This window comes from Podarcis vaucheri (assembly GCF_965113315.1).
Source record: "Podarcis vaucheri genome assembly, chromosome: 3".
NCBI lineage: Eukaryota > Metazoa > Chordata > Lepidosauria > Squamata > Lacertidae > Podarcis > Podarcis vaucheri.
Window position 1 is genome coordinate 32,889,824 of NC_138761.1, and position 20,221 is coordinate 32,910,044.

General features: G+C 39.7%; 1 protein-coding gene across 9 annotated transcripts in view; it reads left to right on the forward strand.

Moving 5' to 3' along the window:
• Positions 1–20,221, forward strand: part of DNAH14 (dynein axonemal heavy chain 14) — a 149,195-nt gene that overhangs the window by 14,748 nt on the left and 114,226 nt on the right. For 8 of the 9 annotated variants that reach the window (XR_014218161.1, XR_014218162.1, XM_082217167.1 and 5 more), the window contains exons 12-22: positions 1,289–1,541; positions 1,969–2,134; positions 4,415–4,703; positions 5,167–5,215; positions 5,830–5,927; positions 6,712–6,875; positions 9,901–10,248; positions 12,041–12,382; positions 12,838–13,231; positions 14,603–14,793; positions 15,702–15,947. Coding sequence is in view for 7 of the 9 variants with exons in the window: in XM_082217167.1 (XP_082073293.1) it covers positions 1,289–1,541; positions 1,969–2,134; positions 4,415–4,703; positions 5,167–5,215; positions 5,830–5,927; positions 6,712–6,875; positions 9,901–10,248; positions 12,041–12,382; positions 12,838–13,231; positions 14,603–14,793; positions 15,702–15,947 (2,540 nt within the window). In the remaining 2 variants the exon portion in view is untranslated. The remainder of the gene's footprint in view (positions 1–1,288; positions 1,542–1,968; positions 2,135–4,414; positions 4,704–5,166; positions 5,216–5,829; positions 5,928–6,711; positions 6,876–9,900; positions 10,249–12,040; positions 12,383–12,837; positions 13,232–14,602; positions 14,794–15,701; positions 15,948–20,221) is intronic. The other variant, XM_082217170.1, reaches the window with a different exon arrangement.

Below are 20,221 nucleotides of genomic sequence, written 5' to 3' on the forward strand. Positions count from 1 at the left end.
ATACCAGGCATCGCTAGATAGAGAGCTGCTGCCAGCCAGTGTAGATAATACTGAGTAAATGTATCAATGGTAAGGTATTAAACTCCTCTTGCTCTGGAGCCAAGTGAGAATTCCCAGGTAAGATCCTCCCTCTATTGTGTGGGCAGGTAATCCCTCCCCTACCTGGCCTGGTCTCCTTGGCAACGCTTCCCCCAGGTGGGATTGGACAACTGACAGAGGTAGGCGGAGACCTCTAGGTATCCCACCTGAGGGAAGGCAAACCAAGCCTATGCTGTTGGAAGCCTATGCTCCAGATCTAGGGGCTGCACGCGTCCACGCAAAGGGCGCCCCCCGTTTTAAGCGTGGAGCGGTCATTATGGAAGGGAGTCGCCTCAGACTCCTTAAAAGAAATAGAAGCATGACTACTGAAAAAAATCATTCTTAATCCAGAAGACTTGAACAATTAAAGGCTAGTGGGAAATGGGCAAGGTGCTCAAGTTATCATCGGCATTCTTGGAGAATGCTGATTTTCTTATTTCAGTTGGTGCTGAGCTCTGATCTTTTAATCTTTTTAAACATGTTAATATTATTTGACTATCTGTTCATTTTAGTCCCCGTTTCATTCTGTTGTTGAATACTTTAGCTTGCATGGTGAGTTTTTGAAATTCGTGATTGAGCTAAATGGTTCTTAAAGCAGTGTTATGTACTGAAGTTCTCACCCTGGGCCAGCAGGGGGATACTGTAGATAGTTATGCAAATGAAGGATCGAAAAGTGACGTTCAGTGATTGGATAGTTTTGTATGCAAATGAAGGATCGAAAAGCGACGTTCAGTGATTGGATAGTTTTAGAAAATGGCAACAGTTACAATTGTTCTGTAGCTCTATATAAGCAGGCTGACTGAGCTCCTCCGTTAGTTCTGTTCCAGCTTACAAAATAAAGAGCTGCTTTGGAGAAATCGCTGTGTCGTCTGCTATGTCAACCCACAACTTAACAAGCAGCATCTTATTTTATTATGAACTCTGTGTATTTTGATTGTAAACTGATGTTTTGATTGGTTTTGTTTTAATTTATGCCACATAGAAGCTTTTGTATGAAGCGACCAATCTAACAATTATACATAATGAGAAGACCAGAAGTTCACCAGATAAAAACTGTTTTTTGTTACTAGAGAAAATTCTTTCATTGGAAGCAATCCTAAATTACTAGCAGCTTAGAACAAGTATTGCAAATATTTTATCTTATAAAAAGGTTATTCAGTATATAGTAATTATTTTTTCCAAATTATTTTTTCCAAAACGTTATAGATAGCTGAAATGAAGGGAGCAGAAAAGCTTTTTCTGCATTTGCCAGATGATGCCAGAAAAAAGCCAAAACACTTTGAGATAGCTGGATGGCGGCACATAATGGAAGACTTTTCTAGGTTTCTTCAGCTTGTTGACCGAATGTTTCAAGAACTGCTTCGAAAATTGGTTCACAATGCTTTAAACCTTCTTTTGGAGATATTTGAAGGCTCTAATAATAAGACAGTTTCAAAACTGAAGACAAATGAGGACCTTAAATGGTATTTTCACCTGTTTATGATGAAAACACTTGTCCAAAATGTTTTGCTTTATTGTATTGTTCATAAGATTCCTTTGTCATTTTCTTTTATTATGAAGCATAGGTACCTGTTTTGAAAGATTATGAAAAAGAATTTCTTGGAGCAAATGCTTGTTGTTGAATATGAGTAAAGAGCCAAGTATAATATTAATTCTCATAATTGTTATAATAAACACCAATTATATAGTTAACAAATAGTTAAATAATCTTTCTGATATATTTAATATGTAGTTTAATGTTTTAAGGCAGTTACCAGTATCATTCTGTATCTACTACCCTGAGCTCTTTGGGAAAAGGCAGGATAAAAGTGTGTGCAATTACTTAGTAGAAATAGTTTGTCCTATATCTGTTCAAAAATAATTTAGGTTTTTTCCCCCCCATATACACAGGGCATATAAAAAAACAATTGAGAGAGCAAATAGCTTATCGAATACTGAGAATAGACATCAACAGATGTTTCAAGCCAATTATTTTGAGATCTCACAGGCATCATCACGCCATTCAGAAAAGCCTGAGCCACAAGTAGAAATCATTACTGTTAATGATATAGGCAAGGTAAATGGTTTTCAATGAAAATCTCTTAATCTAACCCTTATGAAGGACTGAATGTAGCTACAAGATAATGCATGATTGCATTCTGCTAGATTTTTTATTCATTTATATCTCGCTTTGTTTGATTGTTAATTCATTCATGCCCCACTTTTCAAAATAAAATCATCCTAATATAGCTTATTTCAATAGAAATTAAAGCAAACTTAATACATGAGTTTTAGGTTCACGTTTCTCATAGTCTCTCCATGCCTCATGACACGCTATTTGGAAGCTATAGGCAGTTTCTTCCTAGGGTTTTTTTTAATGCTTAAGGTATAATAAAATTAAGATTTTTTTCATGTTATATTTCATTAATTTCTAAGCACAAGGGTCTCTTTTGAAACAGAATCACAGTGGTAAGAAATTAAGAAGTTTGTGCTAAATCTCCATGCTTCTTGAGGGACAATGTGCAAAAATAGTTTTCATTTAGACTCATTCCTTTTCATTTAATTTCAGAATGTTAATAACAACAAGAACAATAATAATAATAATATAGAATGGATTTTTGTTGTTATTAAGTTATGAATCACCTTTTACATGTCTCAAAGTGATTTACAAACATATCATGAAAACGTTATAAAACAGTATGAAAACAACTGGTTAGGTTAAAGAACAATATCAAATGAGCAAATGAGCAGAGATCCTTTCATCCAGCTGAAAAAAACATGTCAAAATAAAAAATGTTTTCCATTGTTTCTGGGAAACACATATCTTGGGTACCTGTCATAATGAAACATAGATGCCACACTGAAAACTCTGTTGTGAATTGTTAATGTGGAGCAGGCTGGTGATATTTTTGGGACTTTAGGAAGAAACTCCTGCAGAATGCAGCGACCTATTGGATATACAGTGGTGCCTCGCAAGACGAAATTAATTCGTTCCGCAAGTTTTTTCTTCTTGCGAGTTTTTCGTCTTGCGAAGCACGGTTTCCCATAGGAATGCATTGAAAATCAATTAATGCGTTCCTAGGGAAACCGCCTTCAGACCAGGTCCGGGGACAGTCTGTCCCCCGACCTCTTCTGAAGGCTGGGGGGGGGGGACAAGGGCTTTTCTTCCCACTGCCAGCCTTCAGAAGGCAGTTCTGAAGGCTGGCGGTGGGAAGAAAAGCCCTTCTTCCCACCTCCCGCCCCGCAAGCTCCGGGGACAGGAGAGCTTTGCTGCCGACCGCCAGCATTTTAAAAGCCCCTGCTGTCCCGGGGTGATTTTAAAATGCTGGCGGGCGGGAGCGAAGCCTCCACTGTCCTGGGGAGATTTTAAAATGCTGGGGGTCGGCAGCGAACGCTTCGCTCCCGCCCGCCAGCATTTTAAGATCACCCGGGGCAGCGGAGACTTCTCTGCTCTCCCGGGCGATCTTAAAATGCTGGCAGGCGGGAGCGAAGCGTTCGCTGCCGACCCCCAGCATTTTAAAATCTCCCTGGGACAGCAGAGAAGTCTCCGCTGTCCCGGGAAGGCAGGCGGGGGGGAGCAAAGACTTTTGCCCCCCGCCGGCCTTCAGAAGAGGTCCAGGACCTCTTCTGAAGGCCGGCTGTGGGCGAAAGTCTTTGCTCCCGACCGCCAGCAATTTAAAACAGGTCCCCGGAGATTTCCCTATGGGCTTTCGTCTTGCGAAGCAAGCCCATAGGGAAATTCGTCTTGCGAAGCGCCTCCAAAACAGAAAACCCTTTCGTCTTGCGGGTTTTCCGTCTTGCGAGGCATTCGTCTTGCGGGGTACCACTGTATAAGAGATAAGGTGGTCTCTCAAGTAACTGGGTCTTTCGGTATATAGGGCTTTAGAAATTAGTCCCAAAAAGTATTTTCGGTGAACCCCTGAGACCTCCAGGTATTGTGTAAATTCTAATTCTAATAATAATAATAATAATAATAATAATAATAATAATAATTTGAAGTTGGCCTGAGAGAAGATCCTACAAAGTGTTGTGTCCTAGTAGTAGTTTGATCCCACGAGCAACCTAGCTGCCAAGTTCTGCACTAACTGTAGCCTCTGGACCTACCTCAACAGTAACCCCTCATATTCAAGCAAGAATAAACAGATTTATAATATATTAATGCTGTGGATTATTCAGTTTTGTTCCTTATTAATATATTATTTTTCTGAATATTGTTATTTCTATTTTATAATTAAACACTTTTTAAATAATATTTTTCACATAATTTTTCATACTGTGCAGATTTTCCATTTGCATTTAAATGATTAAAAACTTAATAAAAATGTAAGCCATTTTTGTTTTTCTTATACAAATTTAGATACTGGAAGATGTGAAAAGGCAACTGAGAGGAGAGGAAGAATATGTGCCAATATTTAAAATAAATATAGAGCTTAGAATTCCTTATGAAAAGGAACTTTGTCGAAAATATATCCAGGAGGATGATGATGATTATCTCTCAGAAACCTCATTAGTACCTTTCAATGAAACATTGGAAGATGAAGATTTGAAACAATTATCTCCAAGTGACAGACAAAGCAAACATGAAGGATCGGAAAATTCTGTGCTACTACAGTCAAATGCATCCAGCGATGAAAAAACCATTTTGAGTAAGAGTAACCTGAGTTCTTTGAGATTACAGTTTTGAGTCTTTGAGTCAGCATGAGCACAGATGCGCAACTCAGAGTCACATTAGATATACCATCTCTCCAAGATCTAACTGTTGGGCCAGTGGACTTAGCCATGCTTCCTCTTGTCCCACTGCTTTCCCCATGGGGAAAACCACTCTTTAGTGTTCAATTGGAACAAACTGCGCTTTGAGTTTTATCCAGATTGACGTTTGCTCCAATTTAGTACCGAAGAGAAATGATCAGGGCAAGGAAAACAACTGCTTGGACCTGTGCTCTCTAGACATGGGACTGTTATTAAACTCCAATTTAAATGGATCCAAATAACATGTTTTGAAATTATTGTTTTAAGAATTCAATAGAAAACGTTTCCTTTTAGGAAAGTGATGACATTCAAAGATTGATATTTTCAATGGCTTAATGTTTGCTTTTCTTTCTGGATTAGGTAGAACACATTCTTCTAAATCCAATGTGGAATCACTGAAATATAAAAGGTATGTCTAATCATCGGAGCCTTGTTTTACAGATCATATACTGTGCTGACTCTGCAGAAGGGATACATATTTATTTCAATGGTTTTACAATTTGAGATGGTTGCTGATGACCTGAATGGGTTGTGGTAATGTCTCTCATCACATGATGGATGCAGGAGAGCAAAGAACTCTGGGAGGCAGGCATAGTCCCCTCAGTTTTTTCTCTCGTATTGTTTTTGTCCTGGCTCTCCCTGACCTCTTATTTCAGTTAAGTTTTCCTATTTTCAGGTATTCTTTGCTTACTTATTTTTCTGATGCTTGAATGCTATTAACCCACCTGATCAGAACTCCATAAAATCCTTTCGGAATATTGGAGAAGGGCTCTTCTTAACAATATGGGATGGGGTACGGGGAATGCTGTGAGGAAAGGAGAAAACAGAGAGCTTTTTTCTTTGTGAACTTCCTTAATGTTATTTGTATTAGAATCCCATACTAATATTAGGTGAGTCTTTCTCTTGCACACACACACCCTGATAGCCCTACACTTTAGATTTGAAGCTCTTTGCTGTTTTATATTTTATATTTAACATTTTCTGAAGACCTTTTGCCAATAAATTCATTGTTTTCTTATCTAGCTCTCCAGCATTCGCTACAGATTTTTATCTAGCTCCTAATAGAAGAGAGTTTTCAATGCAGTTCCAAGGAATTGTGGATGCACTAGAAAACATTATTGGCAAGTAATCTCACTCAAACAATGTGCAGTGCTAGGTGTAATTTTTACTATTTAATTAACATATAGTTTGCACTGATGAAGCAGAGAAAAGGAATAAATTGCCTGTTCTCACAGTGAAGGAATGTAGGAAGTGGGGTCCCCCAAATATCTCTATTGGGACCGGTGCTTTTTTTAGCTTGTTCATAAGTTAACTGGACATAAGAGTAAGTAGTGAGGTCTAGTTTCCTGATGACACCACATTGTTGAGGATGGTAAAGACAAAAAGCAATTTCAAGAAGCCGCAAAAGGATGTCTTCAAACTTGGTGAAATTAAAATTTTATTTTTTATTTAAAATAGTTATATAGTTATTGAAATAATCTGAATTGATATTTCTGTTACTGTTTCAAAGTTTTTCTGTCGCTTGCCCAAGTTTCAAATATAGGTTAATCCATGGGGGGTGGGGTTGTTGATTAAGAATTCATACTCCATACCCAGGGCTAGTTTCTGAGTTTATAAATACTATTGTATTATCTCTTATTATTGAGAGCCAGTGTGGTGTAGTGGTTAAGAGCGGTAGTCACGTAATCTGGGAAACCGGGTTCGTGTCTCCGCTCCTCCACATGCAGCTGCTGGGTGACCTTGGGCCAGTCACACTTCTGTGAAGTCTCTCAGCCCCACTCACCTCACAGAGTGTATGTTGTGGGGGAGGAAGGGAAAGGAGAATGTTAGCCGCTTTGAGACTCCTGAAGGGGGGGAGTGAAAGGCGGGATATCAAATCCAAACTCTTCTTCTTCTTCTTATTAGATCAAGTTCTGCCATTTTCTCAAGATGCCCAGCTGTCAATCTTCACAACTCAATCTTTACATAAAATAATGCAACCTTCTATGGATCCTGAACCAGGACAGCATTTATCAACATGGCCAAACTGTGATCTCATTCTAGGAACAGATCCAGATTATCAAAGCAAAGTACGTTTTTACGTTCCAGGGGATAGTGTGTAAAGACAAAATCACATATAATCAGAACAAACCTGGAACTACCCCTGTGTGACCATCCCTGCTTTTCAGAAGCTGGTGTGCCAAGCAGGGCTTGCTCCCCATGGAAGGCAGAGAGCATTTAAGCTCTCAGCTTTGCTTACCGGGCTCTGGGAAGGTTGCATAGGATCCTCCCAGAGCCTGTGTGAAGCCTTCCTAGATCCTGGTAAAGAAAGTGGAGCACTTAAAAGCTCTTTGGAGACCCTCCCCCCCCCCCGACCCCAGGAGCCGCCTGGGTGAAATGAATGATGCATGAAAACGTGTTGTGGGGTTAAAATTGGTGTTTATCCCTCCCATTCCCCAGCCGGGGATCTGAGGCACATCAAGGTTAACAGATCTGTCTGGGGAGTGGGCTGGCTCTCGAAGACGTATGTTTAAGCAGAGAGCCTGCCCCTATTTCGCTGCAACACAGGAGTGCACTGACAACCTTTCAGCATATGGCCATTGACTCCCTTCAACACAGTCCCTTTAACAGGGAACCCTGGGATCGCCGCCGCAAGGGGGCATGTGTCACCACCCCCATTTAGGGAAGATAACAGGGGTCAGCAAACTTTTCCGGCAGGGGGCTGGTCCACTGTCCCTCAGACCTTGTGGGGGGCCGGACTATATATTTTTGGGGGGGGAATGAACTAATTCCTATGCCCCACAAATAACATAGAGATGCATTTTAAATAAAAGCACACATTCTACTCATGTAAAAACACCAGGCAGGCCCCACAAATAACCCAGAGATGCATTTTAAATAAAAGGACACATTCTACTCATGTAAAAACATGCTGATTCCCGTACCGTCCGCAGGCCGGATTTAGAAGGTGATTGGGCCGGATTCAGCCCCCGGGCCTTAGTTTGCCTACCCATGGGCTAAAGGATTCCGCCCAAGGCATAAAACTGTAGGCTCCGCCACCTTAGATATGCAAAGAGCAGACCGGAGTGAAGACTACCCCTTCTTGGTCCGTTCTCCTGGCTCCTCCGCCCGTTCATTCTGAACTGAAGTTTGGCTGGCACCTCAAGGGCTGTAATGTGGGGAGATGAACCAGGAGCATTCTGCCAGGAGGATTGGAGGTGCTGTGCGCAGCCATGCAGAGGGCATGCTACGGTTGGTGGGGAGACCAGTCATTTTGTACCAGGCAAACTGGTTGCAGGCGCAGTAAACCGTAGGCCATTCTTGCTGTGTAAACAGCAAGAATGACATGAGAACATCTTGGGATTGAAATGTCCACAACTTTATTGATCACAGATGTGTTTAGAGTAGCAAGTTTTTGTTATACAGTGGTACCTTGGGTTAAGTACTTAATTCGTTCCGGAGGTCCGTTCTTAACCTGAAACTGTTCTTAACCTGAAGCACCACTTTAGCTAATGGGGCCTCCTGCTGCTGCTGCACCGCCGGAGCACGATTTCTGTTCTCATCCTGAAGCACAGTTCTTAACCTGAAGCACTATTTCTGGGTTAGCGGAGTCTGTAACCTGAAGCGTATGTGTCAGGGGTTCAGGGACAGAGGCACAGGTGAGGGGGGAGACGGAGAGCGATGGGGAAGAAACCCAGGACAGTGGGGAAGAGGATGACAATGACTTGAGGTCTTCCATGAGTCTCTCAAGTGAATCGGAGGATTCCCAGAAGGGGGCGCCCCTGGTCAAGCCAAGGGGGGTCACAGGAGGGACCTGCCAGGAGAAGGGAAGCAGCAGGGAAACCCCGAGTGGGAGTGGGAGATCGGGGTCGGCTTCCCAGCAGGAACGGAGTGAGAAGGGTGGAGTTCCCAGTGTGACACACGGAGCAGAGCAGGAAGGAGACAGGGGAAGGAGATCGGGGCAGGACGTCCTGCCGGAAGGGGCGGAGAGTAGTACAGGGAGTAGTGTAGCTGTCAAAAGGAAGGTCAAGTAACCCAAGGTACTACTGTAGCATATATGAAAAATGAAAAGAGCAGGTTTTGACATGGAGAAATTTTCTCCAGCTTTGTTAAAGGACTAATGTCCAAACACCAGAGTGCTTTATTAAATAGTGGGGTGAGAAAGAGGTTGCTGGAGACAATGAGAAAAGGGAAAATGTGTAATTTCTTTAGTTCTTGAAACTGATTTATGTAGTATGCAGAGGGTGCTTTTTAATCTCATAGTGCATATTCCTGCAACCTTAATCCTGCCTCCTGGATACTGCAAACAGTTAGGAGCTCAAGAAGGGCAAATGTGTCCTATTCTTACCCTTCTCCTACAAACTCATACTCATACTCAGTTGCTATTATTAACTCAGTTACCTTATGTAACTCATGGAGGTCAGATCTGTTTAACCTGTTTGGGGCATTGCTTTCTTTTTCTCTTAATCTAAAAACGAATATTTTCCTGTACACCTGGCAGAATTCCCCCAGTACCCAGAAACTGCATCGTATTGCTAGCTCCATTTTCCTGCTTCAATTATAGACATGATATGGCATTAGAAGAATTAATATGATATTGCCACAAATCCAGCCCACATATGTCTTATTCTGACAGCTGACAAATATATTGGTATTTGGTGAATATAAAGCCAATTTGCAACTAGTAATGCAAATAAATACGCACAAAAATTCAAATAGGGGTTGATTTTCTACTCGTCACTCAGAGGACCTGGTTTCCAAAATGTTCCAGTAGCAATAGATGATCCATTTTATTGGATTATGTGTGCACTAGCTAAAATACAGTTAAATACAGATTTGCAACCATGCTGTTTCAGTTATGTATTACTAGCTGGCTGTGTTTAAATGATTTAGCACTGAGTATGAGCAGTGAGCCCAAGGAAGGCATTGGGCTCACATACTCTCTCTTTTCCTCAGCTTGTTTTAAGGAATCTCAAAATAGCATTACATTTGAATTAGCTACCTGGGCTTTCTTGATCATTACAGTATTGTTTCTGCATCACTAAAACATTTTGGCTTAGAATAATGTGCCTTTGACTTCTAAGTTTATCATCTGTTTCCTGTTTTACTCTGCAGATTCTGAACCTTCTGTCCCTTCAAAGTTGTTCACTGGGCCGAGTAGAATCTTACAGCAGAAACTTTTTAAATTACTGCAATATGGTTGATAAAGCAAAAAATACAACTGACACTATATTTTCACTAAATAGAGAAATGTCTACAGCAGAGTTCAGAAACATTCTGGAAAACTATACTGTTGATATAAAGGAGATTGTATGTATGGTTACTGAAAAGAACATCTGTATGTTTAAGGTCCAGAGTTTCAACTTTCAAAAGGATTGCCTCCCATTTTTTGAAGCTCTCATTAGTATAATTCTTAGCTGCTTTTATGAAGTAATGGATGCAAAGAATGTACATCTTGTAGAAGTAAGTATTTCAGTTTTTCATTCAATAAACTTTTAGGATAAAGGCCTTATATGAAAAAAAAAATCCACTGCCACCAGTGTAAAACAAAATTTTGCAAAATAGCTATGCCAGTCATAGAAAAGACTGAAAAATATTTGGAAAGGTAGGATATAAGTTTGTGTGTGTGTGTGTGTATAGAAGAGATGCCCGGCCAGAATGTCTTCTGTACAGCCTCCTTCTGCCCCAGTACCATCACAGATGCAAGCAAATCTCACGGGGAACCACTACCTTCTCACCTGGGGGGAGCTACCTGGCTTCAGTCTCTTTGCTAGTGCAGGTGTTGGGGGAGATTGGATTGGAGATGAAGCTACTCTAATATTACCTAGTTAGAAGATACTATTCATTATTTGTTATTGCCCCTTATATGCTAACCCAAGGAATCACTTTCTAAAACCCTTGTATGTTCAAGGAAGCAGTCTTTCCCCGATAGAGCGGGTTTAGTGGTTACTGAATGACTCCAATGCATTAGTGACTCAGAAAGTACCCCTTTCTGCACTGGCAGCAGGGAATATGAGGAAGATGGAATTGGACAAAATAGCCATGAACTGTAAGGGGAATTCAGAGGTCTAAATCTGAAGTACACTTTGTGTAGTAGTGGAGGCTCCCTGGTGGTAGTCTCACCAGAAATTGAGGATTCTGATTGTTTTAGTAGATGCCTTGATTTATATTTAGTATTTGAAATTGCTTTTGTTTCTGTGCTTTTGTCATGGCCTTCAGCTAGCACAATAAACTTACTGAACTCAGTATTACCTAGCAGGTTGGTGAGATTCAGCAACTTGTTGCAGCAGGCTAAAGTGGAAAGGTTAGCATAAAAAGGAAAGTATTGAACAGCTAGTCAGAAGTCTAGTAACAATATAGAGCTAGTGCACAAAGTACTACTGCTCAGTATGCTGAGAAGACAATTATGTCATAGTCAGATCCATTACTTTTGAGAGCTCAATTCCCTGTCCTTTATGCCCCAATTGAGACTGTCAACTTCTTAGATCTATACTTAAACACTCATATGAATGAATGAATGGATATTCTGCAGCCTATTGGCTTCCAGAACCATTTGAGACAGAACACCTTAATGATTAGTTGTATTTTAACATTTTAATTTAATTTATTTAATGTTGTTTATGTTCTAGCAGTGTACATTGCCTTGATTTTTCATGATATAATGAAAAATGCTTCAATAGATAAATATCAATGCTTCAATAGATAAATATACTGTCTGCTACCAGGAAAGTGTCTTTGGATTTGCTTGTTGCAAATCCCTTTCCTTTCTTGAAGCACTCACCCCCTACTCACAAACCCCTGGGTCCTGCCCCATAGTGAGATCCACTGTTCTGGAGAATATTTTTTTTATATTGGTGGGGGGTATATATATTGTTACATGCCACGCCAATCTCTGTCAAGTGGTAGCAGTATTCAAGGGGGTACAGACACTCACCCAGGGTCATTTTTCTGTTGTGAATTCAGGGCATGGAGAAGGCTGTAGCGTTTTAAGATATAGGGCTTATTTTACACCTATATACACCTGGATCTACATGGAGAGGAAGAGAGTCCACACCATTACATCTCCAGAGTGTCTCTCCTTGTTTCTCTCATACCTTCAGCCAGCTTGAGTGCAGAGTAGCCAGCCATGCTTCCCAATCTCTGGGTTGCAGCTTCTCCAGTCAGCAGCCAAGATGGTTTTGCCCACTTCCTCCTTTTTCTTCCCAGCAGTCTAACAATATATTCAAATGTTTTATTAATATGTCATTGCATTTAGGTCATCAGGACAGCAGTTGCAAAGCTGAGCAAAGAACTACTGACGGTGGATGGATTCATTGAACATTTGCTATATCTCCAACAAATTTCTGAAGAACTACCAAAAATAAAGGTTCAGTATAACAGTCTTTCTGAGCTCTACTTCATTGCAAAATACTATGACATCTTTCTTCCACTTCAGCAACTTGCTCTCTATCAGACTGTTGTGCGAACACTCCAGAATCTTCAGTCAACTATCCTCATTTGTGAAAAAATGAAGGATGATTATGTTATAAAGTTCAATGAAGGATTGGCAGAATATATTGACAATCTTCAGGCTGAACTGAGGGAATACAAAAACAAAGTAAGTTACTAGTGAAATATCATTTTTACCTTGTTTATAGTTGCAGAGGAATGAGACCAAAGCATAGGAGCACTTAATTTCCCTGTTAGCTTTGACTGCATTTTTGTTTTCGGAGGTAAAATGAAAAACTAATTAAATTAGACCGTGCCCGATGTAAAATATATTAAGTTAAACAGAGACGTGATGGAGAAGAATCTTTGGAAGTGGACCTGCCTCTAGCAAATGGTAATATGGAAGCTGTGTGATGGACAGCTGCTTTAATTATACCTCAAAATTTTCAAAGTTCTCCCAAACCAGACTTAGAAACAAGCTTCAGCAGCTCATTAGAATCCAACTCAAAACCAAGGTGAACCCCCAATTTGGCTAAGATTTTTATCCAAGATGTATGAAAATTCCTGGCTGCCCCCTCTCCACTGCATTCTTGGGATTGCTTTATCATTTATTTTGTGTTTTAGGTACGAAATCCTGTCCTTCTCCTCAGTGAAACCTTGCCTAAGATGGCTAATGAGATTATTGAAAGCCTAATAGAAGAAGCAGCTGATATTAGTGAGAAAATAATGAACTATGCAAATTACCAGACTGTTTTTGACAGTTCAGTTAGTGAGATGAAATCTACTTCCTTGGAAAAGTTGTCACATGGAGCTCAGTCTGGAGACTGTCAGAGGGCAACTGTTGAGCTCTCTGAAATTGAAAGTGATCTAGTATTGCGTAAATTGTTGTGGGATTCAAGGCAGGAATGGGCTAGGCTTTTTTTTAACTGGAAACATACAATTTTTTGGAACCTTGACGTGGATTTAATTCAAAGAGATGTTAACAGATTCATGCAGATTGTACAGATTCTGGAAAAAGGTAAGAAAAAATATAATTGCAGTAGTTATGAATTAATTGAAATAAAAATGGTTTCTTTAGATATTAAAAACTGGGTTTTGAAATGGAATAATGACAACTTTGGCTTTAGTTCCACTATGGAGGTTTATCAACAAAAGGCTAAATTGCCCAGTGTTTTCACTGTGTTAGATTATTTTAACACAAGAGATAGATAATTATGACATAGCAGTGTTCTGAACAAAGAGAACAAATCATATTGTGCTTGCTCAAATGTCTCCCTTGGTCAGTTCATTGTGCCAAACTTTCAGCTTTCTAAAAGAACGATTATTTGTGTGAGAGAGAAACCTAACTGTATGTACTTCTTGACTGTCGTGACTATGTCAAATATTAGTAATATGATGATGATGATAATGATAATAATGATAATAATAATAATAATAATAATAATAATAATAATAATAATACCTTTATTGTCATTGTACAACTTGTGTACAATGAAATTAAATGAGCCTCCCCCCCCAACACTCAGTCTCGTTACACTCTGCTTGCTTATCGAACAACACACCACCTTGCAAGTCAATTGTGCTATGTTATTTTCCGTTCAACAGCCTAACAGCCTACAAAGAGAAGCTATTTTTTAGCCAATTATACTTCTGATTATACTTCTATATCTCCTGCCCTAGGGTAGAAGATTAAAGAGGTGATGGCCGGGCTGTGAGTCATCCCTGAGAATTTTTCTCGCTCTCCTAAGGCAATTCAGAATATGGATGCCACCAGGGGCACCCACTTGCCCCCCACATTGAGAGTGCATGGTCATGTGATGTGTCACGTGATGCGCCATGTGACACCACCCAGTGTGTGCCATTTCTGTGCTTGCTCGTCCCAGACCCCACCTGGCTCCTGGGCTGCAGCTGGAACGAGCGAAGCAAAGATTGCCTGCACTCATCCCAGCCGCCACCTGGTTCCTGGGATCCCGGGTTGCCAGGCTGCAAATGGGACGAGTGGAGCAGAAATCTCCTGTGCTCGTCCCAGCTGCTGCCTCGCTCCTGGGCTGCTGGATGGAAGTTGGGGCTGATGCTGGGGTGCGTGGAGGGTGCCTTGGGTGGTGGGGGATAGCAGCCCCCTCAATATTGGGGGGGTGCCACCCCCTGCTGAAAAATATTGGGGGAGCTGAAGCCCCCTCTGCCCCCTAAACCCAGCACTGCTGGATGCCACATTCCTTGTAAATAGAAAATAATTCAGAATGTTATTTGGGAAAATAAAATAGCTTTAATATGAAGGCACCCATGAAAAAAGACCAGAAAAAGCTCACAAAAGAAAGGAATATTTTTTGAAATAAACTTCTTTATGAAAAGTGTTTTGATGTGTCCATAATATTTTCATATTTTGAAGGCTTGCCAGAAAATACTATTTTACCAGCTATGAAGAAATCATTGTATGAGTTCAAGGAATTTTTGCCTATCATTATAGCTTTGCGGAATCCCTGTCTTCAGCTGCGGCATTGGGAAACAATACAGAATATTGTTAAGCAGACAATTAATGGGGATAAAAGACTGACCCTGGATAAGATTCTGGAATTCAATGTAATTGCGTGATTTATAAGTACCATTTATTATGCTGTAGAATACCCCCCCTCCCATCCTCTAGGTTTTGTAGTCTCTTGGGCATTTTTTCAAGTTTTACAGTTAATAGATTTATCTGTTTCATTTTAAAGTGGCTAAAGAACTAGCATATTTGTCTTGCCCATATTTGTTGGGATCAGTTCAGTTGGTCTCTTCTTAGATATATGGTTCAGGTCACTGGATATATGAAATGGAGCCAAAAAGCTTTGAGAAACTGCATGTTCCTGAGGCTTCTAATTAAGCCTCTTTACATGGTGATTGCATGCCCAGCCGCAGAGTCCCCCCCCCCCCAGGGATCCTGGCTAACAAGGGGATGTGAATAAATGGACACCACAACTGTCTGGAATTAAAAAAGCTACAACTTGGTTGATTTCAGAAGTAGCCATTGTCATAATTAGATACAAGATGAGGCCATGCTGGATTTTCAGCCTTTGGTCAGGTGCCAGACTTTTCTGCGCAAAAGTCAGAATTTTGTGTTGGTTGTACATTTTAAATAATTTCTCTTTTTACTTTACTTTGTGTGATTCCATCATTTGAATGATAGTAGCATGGCAGGGGGCATAACTGTGAAGCCACAGGAATCAAACTACCATTACATTCTATCTAGAGCCCAGGAATTCCTATTCTCCTTCTTTTGGTGAACTGTGTATAATGTACCATAGGGGTATACGAATAAATTTTATCAGGAGAAATCATGGAGGTGGCAATAATAAGGATATTGCATTAGCCTCAAGTCAAACAGGGAATCTTGAAAATTACTTTCTTTGTGAATACATTTTCTGAATATATATTACAGTTATTCATTTAACAATATTTAACTCTTTCTGTCTACCAGCAGACAAAAATGTTTTTAATTTTTAAACTTTTAGATGTTTCAGTATAGAAAAGAAATAAATGAGGTATCTGTAACAGCGTCCAATGAAGCAACTCTTGAAGCGATGCTGAAAAGGATAATTGACATTTGGTACAAAACTGAATTTCATTTATCTCAATATCACACTGAAACATCAACTACTTTGATTATTTCATCTGCTGAAGATATAATTGCTTTGTTAGAAGATTCTCAAGTGACAATTTCAACAATTAAAGGTTCTTGTTTCATTGGACCAATTAAGGTAAATCTTACTCGAGATGTTTGAATAGAGTTTGTATTCAGTTATTCAGTCATACGTAGTTACTTTCCATTTTGGAAATCCAACATCTCCCAAAATGATTATTTAAAACAGTAATGTTTGAACTTCCCAGATGGCTCTAACACTAGACCTATTTCACATTTTTAAATTATGTATTTTTTTTATCTATATAAAATTTGTTCAACTATATTTTTCTCCTCCTTTATTATTTACATTTCTTTTGCATTCTGTCTCCAAAAAATGGCCATGACACTGCATGTGTGGCCCGCTTTACATATAATTGTTACTCACTTGTGAGTTGCAGTACACCATTTGAAGACCAATGCTTTAAATAATTACAATTCTTAATTAATTAATCAAAAAAATTATACTGCTTGTCATGCAAGCATCTTCCAGAGGTGTACAAGAGTAAAAAATACAAAACAAATACAAAATATACAATAATATTAAACTCAGAAGGCAATCTGTAGTCAGATCAATTTAAAACCACAAAGGTAGGCATCATGAACCAGCAAAATCCAGAAATAAAAGAAACTTTCAACATGTGTTGGAACTGTAACAGTGTTGACTAATGCCTTATTTCTGAGTGGAAGGCTTTTCTGGATTTTACGTACTACTGCATAAAAGGCTGTCTTCCTCATTGTTGACAGACCTGCAGCTTGTGGCACAGCCAGGAGGGTCTCTGAAAACCATAGCAATGTGTACTTAGGTCTATATGGAAGAAGGCATGGTTTCAGGTAACCTGGTCCTGAGCTGTTTAGGCAGAGCTTTTTTTTCAGGGGGAACTCCCCAGAACTCAGTTCTGGCACCTTTCTAGTGTATTCTGGAACCTCTTAGGTGGGTGCCATTGCCATTCTAAGAGAAAGAGGGAGGCATTCATGGTGAGTTCCGGCACCTCTTTTTCTAGAAAAACAGCACTATGTTTAGGGACTTGTACATTAATATCTCACTCGCTGGATCATTACCTTGTCATGGTGAGTGGATTTTCACGTTCCTATAACCCTTGTGAGCGAAGCCATCTGGAATCTCGTACTCCCAGCAGGGTCACCCAAGGTGTTAGGTCAAAGGGAAGGAGCTAGACAAAGACAAAGACTTCTCTTACCTAGGCAGTTATCTTTCCACAAGGGTCAACATTGATGCCGAAATCTAGCATCGCCTGAGCTCTGCGAGTGCAGCTTTCACCTGATTGATGTGCAAAGTGTTTGAGGACCGGGACATTTGCAGGGAAAACAAAATGCTTGTTTACAAAGCTATTGTACTACCAACCTTACTGTATGCTTGTGAAACATGGACCACTTACAAACGCCATCTCCAACTTCTCGAAAGATTCCATCAACGGTGTCTCTGAAAAATCTTACACATCACTTGGGACGACAGATGAACTAATATCAGTGTACTGGATGAAGCAAAGATCACCAGTGTTTTTTTTTTATAATAATTTTTTATTGCGTTTTTTCCAATTACAAATGAAACAGAAAAAAGAAGAAACATAGAAAATAGAAAAGAAGAAAAGACAGAAAATCCAAACCATTTCAACAACTTATTTCAGATTTCTATCGAACTTCCCCACATCTCCCGCCAGGTGCATTCTTAACAATAAAATTATCAGCAAGTTATACCCTTGTTTCATGTGTTTCTTTGTACTTTCAATTGCAATTTAAGTTTAAATCCCTTATTTTCCATTTATTCTAAAAATATAGCATATTATCATTTTTACCCATTTAAACTTTGATTCTTTCATGAATAATATCCAATTTCTTATATAATCCACTCTCGTTGCTGGGGCTAACCTTCCAAGTCATACGGCATCTCAAAGTTCATATAGCTTATAAAACTTTTGCAGATAGTCCTTAAATTTTTTCCAGTCCTCTTCCATTGCTTCTTCTCCCAGATCTCGGATCCTGGCAGTCATCTCAGCTAGTTCCATGTAGCTCATCAATTGCGCCTGCCAGTCCTCCAGTGTGGGCAAATCTTGAGTCTTCCAATGCTTAGCGATAAGTATCCTTGCTGCAGTGGTGGCATACATGAAAAAAGTTCTATCCTTCTTTAGCACCTTCTGGCCGACAATGCCCAGGAGGAATGCCTCCGGTTTCTTAGGGAAGGTGTATTTAAACACCTTTTTTAACTCGTTATAAATCATTTCCCAGAAGGCCTTCACTCTTGGGCAGGTCCACCAAAGATGAAAGAATGTCCCTTCAGCCTCCTTACATTTCCAACATTTATTATCGGACAAATGGTAAATCTTAGCAAGCTTGACTGGGGTCATGTACCACCTGTATACCATTTTCATAATGTTTTCTTTCAAGGCATTACATGCCGTAAACTTCATACCGGTGGTCCATAACCTTTCCCAGTCCTCAGACATGATGTTATAACCAATGTCCTGAGCCCATTTTATCATGGCTGATTTAACTGTCTCATCCTGAGTGTTCCATTTAAGCAGCAAGTTATACATTCTCGATAATAGCTTGGTCTTTGGTTCTAACAGTTCTGTCTCAAGTTTCGATTTTTCCACCTGGAATCCTGTTTTTTTATCTAGCTTGAAAACCTCATTAATTTGGGCATAATGAAGCCAATCTTGCACCTTACCCTTTAATTTTTCAAAGCTCTGCAACCTCCAGTTATCTCCAATGTTTTCTATTATTTCCCAATATTTCGGCCAACCGGCCTCCATATTAGGTTTTTTCCGAGCCTTGGCCTCTATTGGTGATACCCACCTCGGAGTTTTGCTTTCCAATAAGTCTTTGTATTTTTTCCAGACCATAAATATTGCTTTTCTGACAATATGGTTTTTAAACATTCCATATGTTTTTGCCTTGTCATACCACAAATACGCATGCCAACCTAGCGAATTATTGAAGCCTTCCAGATCCAGGACATCAGTGTTTTCTAACAGAATCCAATCTTTCATCCAGCAGAAGGCCGCAGCTTCATAGTATAACCTTAAGTCTGGCAGGGCAAACCCCCCTCTCTCCTTTGCATCTGTTAATATTTTAAACTTTATTCGGGGCTTTTTGCCCTGCCAGACAAATTTAGAAATATCCTTCTGCCACTTTCCAAAACATTCCACTCTGTCCACAATCTGCAAGGCTTGAAACAAAAACAACATTTTTGGCAAAACGTTCATTTTTATAGCTGCAATTCGACCCAACAAGGACAATTTCAGTCTTGACCAAATTTCTAAATCTTTTTTAACTTCTGACCAACATTTCTCATAATTATCTTTAAATAAATTCAAGTTCTTGGAAGACAGATTGACCCCCAGGTATTTCACTTTTTTAACAATATTTAGTTCTGTTTCCTTCTGAAACCCCTCTGTTTCAGTGGCTGTCAAATTTTTCCCTAACACCTTAGTTTTTTGTTTGTTCAACTTAAAACCCGCCACCCGACCAAATTTCTGAATCAATTCCAAAACTCTTTTTGTACTAGATTCTGGCTCCTGTAATGTTAAAACCAAGTCATCTGCAAATGCTTTCAGTTTATATTGTTTCGCTCCGACCCGTATTCCTTGTACCTGCCGATCCTTCCTTATCATGTTCAGCAAAACCTCCAGGACTGAAATAAACAATAAAGGAGAAAGGGGGCACCCCTGACGTGTTCCTTTTTCTATCTGAAGTTCTTCTGACACCACGTTGTTCACTATCAACTTAGCTTTTTGTTCTGAATAGATTGCTTCTATTCCGTTCTCAAACCCCCTTCCCACTCCCATCCCTTCCAAGTTTTTCTTCATAAATTTCCAAGAAATGTTGTCAAAGGCCTTCTCCGCATCAATAAAAATTAGCACTGCTTTAGTGTTAATATTTGTTTGTAAAAGTTCCAGAATATTGATAATATTCCTAGTGTTATCAAACAAATGTCTACCTGGGAGAAAACCTGCTTGGTCCTTATGAATTACTTCATTTAATACTTTTTTAAGTCTGTTTGCCAAAATATCTGCAAATATTTTGTAATCCACGTTTAGGAGTGAGATGGGACGGTAGTTCTTAAGTTGAGTCTTTTCAGTTTCCACTTTAGATATCAGTGTGATGAATGCTTCTTTCCAGAAGCAAAGATCACCAGTGTTGAACCAATGATTCTTCAACATCAACTTCGTTGGACTGGTCATGTTGTGTGGATGCCTGATTATCATCTTCCAAAGCAACTACTCTATTCTGAACTTAAAAATGGAAAACGTAATGCTGGTGGTCAACAAAAGAGGTTTAAAGACTTGTCTAAAGGCAAATCTAAAAAAATGGGAACTGGGACAACTGGGAAAC